Source organism: Chrysemys picta, chromosome 4 (assembly GCF_011386835.1).
Source record: "Chrysemys picta bellii isolate R12L10 chromosome 4, ASM1138683v2, whole genome shotgun sequence".
NCBI classification, from domain to species: Eukaryota; Metazoa; Chordata; order Testudines; family Emydidae; genus Chrysemys; species Chrysemys picta.
The window spans coordinates 18,544,546-18,556,948 of record NC_088794.1 but is presented as its reverse complement, the minus strand read 5'-3'; the positions used below and the strand labels follow the sequence as shown (position 1 = coordinate 18,556,948).

Sequence of the window (12,403 nt, the reverse complement as noted above, 5' to 3'; positions counted from 1 at the left end):
AAGCCGTGTCAGTTCTTTGTTTGTGCCTAGGCAGTGTGTGTACAAGGAGGGAGCTAGGTAACATGTCAGCTGTACATTTGAGACCATGTGAAATTTCCAATATCCTATCCAAGGGCGTTTCCAGGCAGAATCTGACAATAGATTTAGGATTTAGGCACATACTTCAGTTACAGTAACTGGCAATGAAAATGCTGATACAGAGAGACCTCTTTTCTTCCTAAACTTGCTCTTATAAATTGCTATGTAATCATACTAAACACCTGCATAATGCTATTTAATCCAAGGTTCTCAAAATGGCTTATAAAAAGCAGATCAGTATTCATCTTAGGTACTTATCTGGCCCCCATCACCACAGTATCTGAAGGACTCCCAATATTTAATGTATTTATCCTCACAACACCTCTATAAGCCATGGCAATGCTACTATCCCCATTACACAGCTCGGGATCTGCTGCCCAGAGAGACTAAGGGTGTCTTCACTGACAAACTTTCTTTTTACTATGGGTGTTAGCTCTTTGGCTGGCTGTAAAAATGTAGTGAAGCCAGGGCACTTCAGTTTTACTGCAAGGCCAACCACGGATAGGGGCTATGGTGCTGACCTCACCTGGCTACCTCAGAGTTAACACTCCAGGTGCCTCACCTCCTCTTAGGATCTGACACCAAGATAACTCACCGGTGTCACCTAGTCATAAAGAAGGGCGGGGGACCCCCTTTCCAGCGGTGAAGACAAGGCATTTATGACTTACTCCTGGTCTGTAGAGGAGTAGGGAACTGAACCGACGTCTGCTGAGTCCCAGGCTAGTGCCCAAAGCCTTGGCCTGTCCTTCAGTGATATCCCGTTTTGCTGAAGGGGGAAACTGATACGTAGAGATGTGAAATGGGCTTACCATAGAAATGCAGGGCTGGAAGGAACCTCGAGCTAGCCAACCCTTGTGCTGAGGCAGTACCATGTAAACCTAGACCATACAGAACCTGGGAATGGATCACTTGATTACCTGCTCTGTTCATTCCCTCTGGGGCACCTGGCATTGGCCACTGTTGGAAGACAGGATACTGGGCTGGATGGACCTTTGGTCTGACCCAGTACGGCCATTCTTATGTTCTTATCCCTGACAGGTGTTTGTCCAACCTGTTCTTAAAAACAACCAATGAGAGGGATTCTACAACCTCCCTTGGTAACACGTTCCAGACCTTAACTATCCTTCTAGTTAGAAAGTTTTTCCTAACGTATAACATACATCTCCCTTGCTTCAGGTTAAGCCGATTGCTTCTTGCCTTCCCTTCAGGGGACGTGGAGAGGAGTGGATCACCATCCTCTTTTTAATGGCCCATCATATATTTGAAGACTGTTATCAGGTCCCCCTTTGTCGTCCTTTCTCAGGACTAAACATGCCCAGATTTTTTAACTTTTCCTTGTAGGTCACGTTTTCTAAACCTTCATCATTTTTATTACTCTCCTTTGGACTCTCCCCAATTCGTCCACTTTTTTCTTAAAGCGCAGTGCCTAAAACTGGGCACCATACTCCAGCCGAGCTCTCACCAGTGTTGAGTAGAGTGGAAGTTATCTCCTGGGTCTTGCATATGACACTCCTGTTAATACACCCCAGAACGTTGTTACCCTTTTTCTCAACTGCATCAGCTTGCCCCGTGTCACACAATGAGTCCATGTCGGAGCTAGAAATAGAACTCAGAAGTCCTACCTTCCAGTAACTAGTTGATAATGGTGCCTATTTTAGGCCTTAAATATCAAACTAACACTTTACGTACAAGTTACTGGTTACATCACTGGTATCAGAAGGAAGGGTTCTTGCTTCAGTTTAGCAGAGCCTTGCAATAGACTTGTTCTTCCGCTGCTAGAAAATCAGTCTCTTAAACCCCCAGCACAAGAGGTGCAGTAAGATGTGGAGAGATATCGGCTGCGACGCCCGAAGGAGCATTGCTATAAAGACTTGCAAGGCGCTGTGAATTGAGTGGAATGGGATGTTCCTTCTACTCTGTGTATCCAAGTGTCAGCACTTCTCATTTCAGATCAGGAGAAAAACTAGTCAAGAGTAAGGCAGGAAACTCCACCTGTGTCAGCTTTTAATTAGTACAGGTTTCCTTTGGGCAAGGGTGTGAGCGACCAGGCACTGCTGTAGCAGAGAATTTTGTGCCCTGCTAGATACATTTCCTCACCCGCCAAGAGAAAGCAGGATTGTGCCAGACACTCCCCCTGCCACAGTTCTAACCATTTCTCTCTCTCCTCACCACTTTGAGATACTTTGCGTGCTGAGAAACCAAGCCGAATCTATGAACCTTTCCTCTGATTGGGAAGAGAGTTGGGATGCTGGTAATGGTCTAGTGGAAAAATACAGGGCTCGTAGCTGGGAAATCCTTGACTGCATCCCAGCTCTGCTTCTGGAGTGGGGTTTTGGTCCAGCTGGTTAGTGAGCTGGGAGCCAGAGAGACAACTTCAAATCCAAATGCTCCCAAAGAGCTTATTCTGGGCTCGTCTCATCCGTAGCTTGACCACCTGTGAATGGTTTCTTGTATTGGTCAGTTTGGAATTTTTTTGGAGGGGGAAGGGGTCAGTATTTCTCTCTCTGTTTGAATATCTGGGAGGGCACATCTCTTAGTGCACTAGTTGTAGTCGAGTGTAACGTCTTGCACTAGGAAACACAAACCACTCAAAGAAATGTGGATTAATTAATTTATTTTTTTGCAGTGGTTCCATGTCTCACTCCGAATCCTCTTCAAGTTGTTCAACCTGAGCAGAGCTCAGTACCCACATGAAACAATTTACAGAACAAGAGTCTTAATTTTTTTTATATCACCTTTGCAGCAAATGTAGATGTCCTTGGTTCCAAGTAACCTAAACAATGCACTGTACTGAGTGCACTGTACTTACGACTCTTACGGTACTCTGGGAACCAAAGTGTACAGTATTTCTCCTGTGAAGAATGTGCCTCTGGCTTATCTGAGAAATTAGAGTTTGAACAGGAAAAAAAACCAAACCCTGATATTTTCCTTCCGAAGTGTTCCACGTAGAAATAAAAGGAAAGAAATGGGAAGAAAACACTGCAAAGCTTTTCATTGCTCATGGCAACACAGTTCTAAAATTACTCTCCCCCCTTTGTAAGTTATCTCTGTGTATGGGTAAAAGTACTCGCTGCTACCCCCTTCTGATGGTGCATCACCAGCTGCTAATCTCTAGAGCTCACCTGCCTCTCTACCACAGTGTCTTAGCCTAAATGGGAGTAGGTTTTTTTTTTCATTATTATTTTTGCCTTTATGCATTCTGATGGCAAACGAAAGTTTAAGGCAAGTGCGGAGGCATCAAAACCTGTGTAGTGTTTAGTGTTTCATGTAGGTGAGGCTGTTGGCACGTGCTACTGAGAATTCCGTTAGTTTGTTTTTTCAATCTGACAGATGCCATGTGGGGCACTGAGACTGAATGCTCTTCAAGGCAGAGACCTGGCGGTGGGGCTGGTCTGCAAAGCGCTACGTATACTTGGAGCGCTGCTGAAGTAACGATGTGAAAACCAGTTACATCACCGAGATCATTTGAATAACCTCTATGCCAAGCCAATACTCATAGGCTTCTGTTCACTGGTAAAGTGTAAACTTCAGCCCATTAACAATTGTGATTATTTGCTGCTTCTCTGGGACCTTTTGTCTCAGGGTATCCAGGTACTCAGCAAATACTAGTGAAAGCCTCAGTATCCCCATGAGAGAGGGCTGTATTATTACCCTCATTTCACATATGGGTAAACTGAGGCTCAGTGAGGTCATAATTTGCCCAAGGTGTGTTAATCTAAATAGTATAGTCAAGAACAGGACGTAGGAGTCCTGACTCCCAATTTTCCAACAGCTACTCTGCAACAATTTCAATTAACTACTCTTTATTGGTACTTCATGTGTACAGCTGCCTGGTTTGCATATGCATTTGCATGCTTGGTCACAATAAATGTGCATGCAAATAACCAATTAGGCATCTGATAGACCATTTATGTGTGTCATTGTAGTAAACGCTATCCGTTGGTCCCGGGACATTTACATCGAGCACATCACCGGCCACCGCCAATACCAAGAGTGAGCCGGGGAGACCTCGTGCACCCACACACACCCCCTGCTGGACCCTATCCCCTGAGCCCTAAACCCACCAAACCTAGCTGAATCCCGCCACGTGAGGGTCACCCCATCCCCATTACCCAGCCCGCTTACTTATACCCATGACTGTCTCTACCTCCCGTATGGGTGATAGACCCTCACCGTTTATCGACTGTCTCCTGATCCCGCCCACCGGTTACCCACCCCTCATTGGGGACATTGCAGTGTGTATATACTATGTGTGCTGCCCAGCCCCAAAACACCAACATACCCCCATACTCTGTATGTTACCCCCAATGACCAATAACTAATGCTTCAATTTTTCTGTATCGTTTATTTCTTTTAAATATTCTCTAATAAAATTTAAATGTTTCTTTGCACATCACCTAGTACAATGGGGCCTGAGGCCTGTGTAGGGTTTGGAGGCACGGCCACAATGGAAATAATAATTGTGGCTGCAATTTGGGTAGGCATGTGCATGCTTCACTTGCAGTGGTGCCATCCTGAACATCAGGTTCTGTAACTTTAGAGTTTGACCTTCAGCAGTAATCTGATCCCTTTTATTTCTCACTGTTTCATTGTTCTGTTTTTATCCCCCTTGAAAGCCAGTCATTTATTTCTAAAGCATCCTTCATTTTTGTTTTTGTTTTTCCCCCTGCTTAGATTGCAAATATACTTGCCATCAGGAATGCAGAAGCCTGATTCAGCTGGACTGCAGCCAACAAGGACAGCCCCAGAACAAACCCTCGCCAGAAAATACACTGACGCAAAACTGCAGCCAGGTACGGATTGGGGAGCCCCTGTGCTGGGTGGCTGGCGGGAGGGAAATGGGATAAGAGGGTGTTTGGAGTTTTATATGGAGAGGGGAGGGTGGGGGGTTGCTTTTCTGGCAAGCAGGGGCAGTGCGTTGCAGAGAGATGATGGCATGGCATTCTCGTCGTCTTCAGTGCTAATTATACTTCACCAACACACACACTTTTTTTAAGCACCTCCCAATTAAATTCCTGTCCCTTTAGATTTCAGAGCTCTTGCCCTGCTGTGCTTTAACATGAGCTTTTAGCTTCTCTACTTAGTTTACCTGGGAGGATTTGCCAGGTGGATCAAATCATGTTTCCAAGGCAGGTAACCAGAAGAAGCTGTCTGATGGTTCTTGGGCAGGGTGGAGCATGGGGTCAGCTTGTGCTCTGCAGCGTGATTATCCCATTCGTTGTGCGCACAGCTACAAATGTTTGTCAAGAGCCTTAAAATCCAGTCATCACTACAGCTGCTTAACCGAAGGTGCCTGTGGGGCAGCACCGTGCACAAAAACCAGTGCATTGCCATGGAAACAACAAGCCTCTTTGAGGCAGGACAGCAGCGTATTTTTGTGTGTGTGTGTGTGTGTGGGGGGGCGGGTTGTGCATTTGCTGCTGCTTTGCCTGCCCCTTGTTAGAATGGGTCAGGTGTTCAGCAGTGCACAGCAACGCTAGAGCGTGGAAAATGGAGGCAAATTCCACCTGCAGTTTGCTTTTGGCGGAATGCAATTTAGCAAAGATGGATTTTGCTGGGGCATGTCATGAAGCTTGATGCCCTTGATTAAAACTTGGAAAGCAAGAGAATATAGACACGCATCTCCCATTGGTGATAAGGGATAGTGCGTGTCGGTTCCTTGCGCGGCTTTGAAAATCTCAACCATTCACTCTTACAGAAAGTGCGGTGGGTTCTTCAGTGACCGCCACTGGTCAGGAACTTTAGTGTTTGCGTCCAGTCCGGAGAAGGATGCCACAGTGCATTGCAACCCCAGTTCAGCAAGGTGCCGAAGCAGATGCCCAATTGTAAGCCAGCGAGCCATTCAAGTGAAGTCAGTGGGAGTACTCCGATGCTTAGTTAGGCCTCTGTGTAAGAATTTAAGATCCAGAGAAATAGAAAGGGTCATCAGTCACATTATTCACTTTGTTTCTAAAATCTTTCCCTGCCAAACGAATGATGCAAAATATTACAAGGCTGTTCCAATATCTGTTTATCCCACAGTGAAATTCACAGTAATAGTCTTTCACTGGCTTCATGCAGGATGTTAATATCAAATGACAGCAGTGAGGCGTCCATGGAGAAACGTTTGCCCGGATAATAGATTGCTGGCTCAGCTTCTCTTTCCATCTGAAGAGGAGCCTTGATTGTGCTCAAGTCTGCATCCCAAAAGTGCAACTTAACTACGGAAAAGAAGAGATTGGTGGTGGCAGGGGAAGCCAGCATTGAAAATGCAGGCGACCTGCAGCTGCACTTAGGGTGGATTCATAGAATATCAGGGTTGGAAGGGACCTAAGGAGGCCATCTAGTCCAATCCCCTGCTCAAAGCAGGACCAATCCCCAGACAGATTTTTGCCCCAGATCCCTAAATGGCCCCCTCAAGGATTGAACTCACAACCCTGAGTTTAGCAGGCTAATGCTCAAACCTGGATGTCAACAGGAGAGCAAAAAGTTGGTGTCAGTAAGACACATCCACTTCCTCCACTATGGTTGTAGCTGTGCTGTACCCTCCACATCCTTAATATTGCTCTGAGATGTAAAGAGGAGGGCAACACCAGAAGCAGCATGAGTGTCTGGGCAAAGGTTAGACAAACACCTGTCAGGGAGGTCTAGATAATACTTAGCCCTGCCTCGGTGCAGGGGAGTGGACTAGACTACTAGAGGACCTATTGAGGTTCCGGCCAGTTCTACATTTCTGTGATGCTATGATTGCTGTTTGGTGGTGGTGGCTAGCCAGGCACAGGAATAAAAGACCTGTTGGCTGAGTTGGGTATGTGTCAGCCTAGTGCTCCGGTTTGGTGTGGTTCCCCTGCCAGATTCTCATTAAGTTCCTGGCAGCAGCAGATGCTTCGTGCATCTGGTCAAAAGTCCCTGCACATTGTCACTAAGGAGGGGAGCTATTGGGATGGGGCAGCGGCACATTCACGTCACCATGTACGAGGCCTGCTGCTAAGTCATTGCATATCCACCACATCAGGGAAGTCTTGGCCACTCCCTGATCCTGGCCATCGCCAAACCAAATACCAGCAGGAAACCTGCAGGGCTGAACTGCCAGGCTTTATTGAAGGGGGTCACGTTGCAGTCAGCCTTGCTGGATGAGCTACTGTTTGAGTTGCCTGTTACCCAAGTGTATTTAATGAACCATTCAGTCTCCACTGACTCCATCCATTAGAGGGCAGAAGTGCTCAATTATGTGTCAGAAGTCCTAAACTGCGAAGGGTAAATGAGATTCTCCTATAGCTGAAGTCAGTTTTCGAGAACAAGGAGAATGGTGAGCTCAGTCCCTTCTTTTGTTATGAAGTCCTGAATGACTATGGATCTATTCTTCTTCTCCAAGGTTCAGATGCCTAGATTAGTCCCTCTCTGCTGCGTCCTTAATCTGCTGGTATTTGTGCCGCAAAGGGAGGTGATTTAAAGCTGGTCATGGGTGACTTTTCCGCTTAACAATAGAAACGGTGTTAGGTTGGCAGCTAAGACCTGTGGGCACCGTCCACGTGGCAAACAATGGTATTTGGACCGTGACCCGCTGGTGCCGTTGCCAGCCCTGGGAGGGTGGAAGGACTGGACGTTTTGTGGTTGGGGGGGGGGGGGGGGTGTCTCAGTATTCCATTCATCACAATTCGGGCCCTACCAAATTTGCCATCCATTTTGGTCCATTTCACAGTTATAGGATTTTTAAAATTGTAAATTTCAGTTTCAGATATTTAAATCTGAAATTTCACTGTGTTGTAACTGGGGGGGTCCTGACCCAAAAATGTTTTTTTTCGGGGGGGAAGGGTTTGCAAGGCTATTGTAGTGGGGGTCATGGTATGTCACACTTACTTCTGCTCTGCTGCTAGTGGTGGCGCTGTCCCCAGAGCTGGGCTCCCGGCAAGCAGCTGCAGAGTTTCCTGCGGTCGGGGAAGGTTCCCAGAAATGGGTCTGACCTGGTCCTGGGAGTGGGCCCTGCAGGGGAAGAGGAAGTCATGTTCTCCCCCCAGCCCAGCTGGGACTAGCATCTGGAGTCTGGCTCAGGGTAAGAGCCCACAGCCCTGCCCCTCCCCTACACTAGCCAGATTTCCCGGGGGAGATCAGATTTCACGGTCTGTGTTGCTTTTTTCATGGCCGTGAATTTGGTAGGATTCTAAACATGATAGTTTGAACAGCAGAAGAGTTTAGAGAGGGTGGTCAATGTGCTAGGAGCTGTACATTCATCTAGTAAGAGAGAGTCCCTGCCCCAAAGATTTTACAGTCTGAATAGACAAGGCAGGCAAAGGAAGGTGTATCCCCTTTTTACAGATGGGGAACTGAGGCCTGGAGAGGTGAAGTGACTGGCCCAAGGTCTCACACACAGTCTGGCAGAGCAGGGAATTGACCCCAGATTTTCTCAGCCCCTGTCTAGTGCCTTAACCAGAAGGCCACCCCTCTTTTACCAAGAGTTCTACTCAGCCGTATTCGAGCTGGGTCACTAGCAATGAATATTGCAATAAACTGGGGCAAACAGATTGTTCCCATTTTAGGCTACCAGAACTCAATCCTCCGAAGGTTATGGCCAGTTTATTTTTGCAGTTTGTGAGCTGCAGTGGGAAGCAGGTTGGTCACTGGGCTGCAGTGGGTGAGTACTGACCTAGATGTCCAAAGTCACCGTGCCTTTGGAAGGTGGCATCTCCTCCCCTCGGGAGTGCTCACCTAGGGATGAATGTTGTGTTCTGACAGCGTTGCTTTAGCACTGTGACCAAAAATGGTCTGAACAGTCTGATCTGATTACCAGAGAGAGCGATAGCCTGTAAATCCTGAAGTGCAGGCAAAAACAAACATGCCTCAAGCCCGTGACAGAAGCCAACAAATATCAGCAGGGATCTAAATAGCTAAGTTGTACCTTAATTAAGTAAATATTGGCTCCCGCAGACTGATAAAATCAGCAGGTCCTGTTTGGTTTGGACAGGTCAAACTGCGTGTTCTAGCAAAAGTGGAATGAGACCATATCCTTTTATCAACAACCTGCTGCATTCCAGCTTTCGGGCCTGTTCCCCGCACTCTCCTTTTATGAGCAGACCTCTCCGATTGCCTCTTTCTCACAAAGCCACCTCTCAAGCGGTAGAACTTTGCACGCCACCCCTGGTACCTAGTTCACCTGCCGTGCCCAGCAATGGCATTTCCTAAAAGGGGCTCAGTCAACGCTGATGGCGAAAATCCACCACAGACCAGGGTGCACAATGGCCCATCCAGCTCTCAGTGGATCTTGATTACCAAGGAGAGGCCACTTTGGTGTGCAAGGATGGGAAAATCTCTTTAAAGCGAGACAGCGCTGTTACTCCAGTACACTACAAACAGTGAGGAACGTTCCCTGCCCCAATGACCTTACAATCTAAATAGACCAGACAGGCAGTAAGAGCTGGGCGACCACACAGGTAAAATGATAGGAACTACAAAACTTGGAAGTTAGCATTGATGAGACTTTCCTTTCTGTATTCCTTGCCCTAGGGCTTGCTTTGGCCTGATATTTGCAAAGTACCCATTATTATTTAATATGCTACCAAAGGTCTGCCTGGCACCAAGTTCTGTGCCCTGAGGAGCTTGCAGTCTAAACCCCTGAATCAGAGAGGTGGGAGTGCGTATAGCTGGGTGGGATTGGTGCTAGAAGGTTAAGGGAAGGAGCAACTTTTAAGAAGCAGAGGGAATTCCTGTTTTCAGAGCAGCAGAGTCACTTTGAAGCCCCATCCACAGCACAGTCATGTGCCCCAAACCTCTCTGCCGCCGGAAGGGACCCTGCTGCTCAGTCTTTGTTTTGCAGGAGGACCAGTGTCTTACCTAGTGGTGTCGCTTGGGGGAGCCGGGTGGTAAGTGATGCCTGGAATTGCATGCGTATGTGTTTGCATTGCGATGCCAGGTGAGTGCTGCAGGCAGCCAGGAAGGTGCAATGTGGTCGCTTTGGTACCTGGACAGCATTTCAGGGCACAACAGGTTGCAAAGGAAATGCAGCTAAACAGCCTGATTTTTCAATGGTGCCGAGCACCTGCAGTTCCCACTGATTTCGGTAGGAGCTGGGGTCGTCCAAGACTGGAAATCCAGCCAGTGGCTTTTCGAAGGATAGTGTCTTGAGTTACTCAGAGGTGGTTCTGGCCTGAATACACAGCTGTTCCCAGTGTAAGGGGAGAGGGACTTTACACTGATTTTCATCCTCCGTGTTCACCTGGTGATTGCAAATACTCAGTGAAATCTCCTCACTTGCTGTGTAATTGGAGCGGATCCAAAATATGTCATCCCTCCGAGTTAAATTAACTTCCCTCTCAGAGCACTAAGCCACTTTATATGGGGAACTGCTCTGGCCTGTGGAGGGAGGCACTCAGCCTATGAACAGGGCACAGCACAGCTCATGCTTTACAGAAGAGGGTCAGTATCATTAGCCCCATTATATATGGGGAAACTGAGGCAGAGAGAGGAAATGAATTTAACAAGTTGAGCTCGATGCAGGAATCGCTGAGTGAAATTATCTGCCTGTGCTATGCAGGAGTCCTTGAGTTGAAGGCCAGAGGGTCCACCCGATCCTCTAGTCTGACCTCCCTTATGTCACCGGCCACCAACACCACCTCGCACCCGGACACAATTACAGCCCACAGGAGACTAGACTGTTGTGCCACAGGCAGAGCACAGGAGTGACCAAAGCGCACCAGTGCCCGAGGCCTCTGCAACGTCTGGGAATTGAGGAAGTGAGAGGAAACCCGGATAATCCTGGCAAGTGACCTCCACACTACAGAGGAAGGTGGAAACCCCCCCAAGGTCACTGCCAATCTGACCTGGGGAAGAATTGCTTCCAAGCCCTGCACATGGCGATTGGTTAGACCCTGAGCATGTGAGCAAGAACCAGCCAGCCAGGCACTTAATAGAGGCTGCTCGGTGCCACCTCAGAGCCCTGGCCCACCCCGTCAATGTGCCATCTTCAGCTGTGGCCGTCTATGATGCTTCAGAGGAAGGCGACACAAAACCCCAAGCCCCAGAACACATTGGCGGGGGAAGGGGGGGGAGGGAGAACTCTTCCTTACCCCTATGGGTGACTGGCTGAAGCCCTGAAGCATGAGGAGGAGGTCAGACTAGTTGATCACAATGGTTCGTGCTGACCTTAAAATCAATGAATGAGTGACTTGCCCAGTGAGTTAGTCACCGAGCCAAGAATAGAACCCAGGCCTCCTGACTTCTAGTCCCTCTCAAGTATTACTAGCCACTGATTTGTGGGCCACTGGACCTGTGTTGCAGCTGACTGACTTGCTGTCCCTAAATCCCTTCCCTGTCCCCAGATTCCTTCTCCATGGTGACCTATATGGAGCTGATGCACAATTGCCACATGCACCTGCTCTGCAGCTCCCTGACCGCATGGTGCAGAATTGGGGAGGCTTCTGAAGACCCTACTCTAGTGGGTGAATTTCATCCTATGACAGTAAATGCTTTATACAACTGTTAACACTAATTGGATGTATGCTTTAGTGGGGTCCTGGTGAAGGCACCGAGATGCTGCAGTGATAGGCCTGGCACAAGCACCTGGCTACACAGACAGACAGACTTGACTAATGGAGTCCTCACTTCTAGTGGGTTTTTAACGGAGCTGTTTTAAAACCCAATAGGATTAAACTTGGCAGGCGGGTTGTAAATGCTGACACAGTGATTTATCATTACACGAAAAGGACTGTAGGTCGATCAATGGTGAATCCATTCACAAAAAAATAAAAATGGAGTGGTTTCAAATGCTGGCTTTTTAAATTTCTTTCGGTAAAACACTGTGTCAAGGCTGCTTCCCCACTCTGAACTTTAGGGTACAGATGTGGGGGCCTGCATGAAAACTTCTAAGCTTAACTACCAGCTTAGATCTGGTCCGCTGCCACCACTCTCGATGCTAATTCCCTTCCCTGGGTAGCCTTGAGAGACTCTTCACCAATTCCCTGGTGAATACAGATCCAAACCCCTTGGATCTTAAAACAAGGAGAAATTAACCATCCCCCCTCCTCCCTTCCACCAACTCCTGGTGGATCAAGATCCAACCCCCTTGCATCTAAAACCAAGGAATATCAATCAGGTTCTTAAAAAGAAGGCTTTTAATTAAAGAAAAAGGTAAAAATCATCTCTGTAAAATCAGGATGGAAAATAACTTTACACGGTAATCAAACTTAGAGCCCAGAGGACCCCCCTCTAGCCTTAGGTTCAAAGTTACAGCAAACAGAGGTAAACACCCTAGTAAAAGGTACATTTACAAGTTGAGAAAACAAAGATAAACTAACATGCCTTGCCTGGCTATTTACTTACAAGTTTGAAATATGAGAGACTTGTTCAGAAAGAT

The 12,403-nt window shown here is 47.5% G+C and overlaps 1 protein-coding gene across 4 annotated transcripts in view; it reads left to right on the top strand.

The window, feature by feature from the left end:
* Window positions 1-12,403, top strand: part of RASSF5 (Ras association domain family member 5) — a 100,780-nt gene that overhangs the window by 31,666 nt on the left and 56,711 nt on the right. For all 4 annotated transcript variants that reach the window (XR_006174194.2, XM_065594595.1, XM_042848986.2 and 1 more), the window contains exon 2: window positions 4,753-4,871. Coding sequence is in view for 3 of the 4 variants with exons in the window: in XM_065594595.1 (XP_065450667.1) it covers window positions 4,753-4,871 (119 nt within the window). In the remaining variant the exon portion in view is untranslated. The remainder of the gene's footprint in view (window positions 1-4,752; window positions 4,872-12,403) is intronic.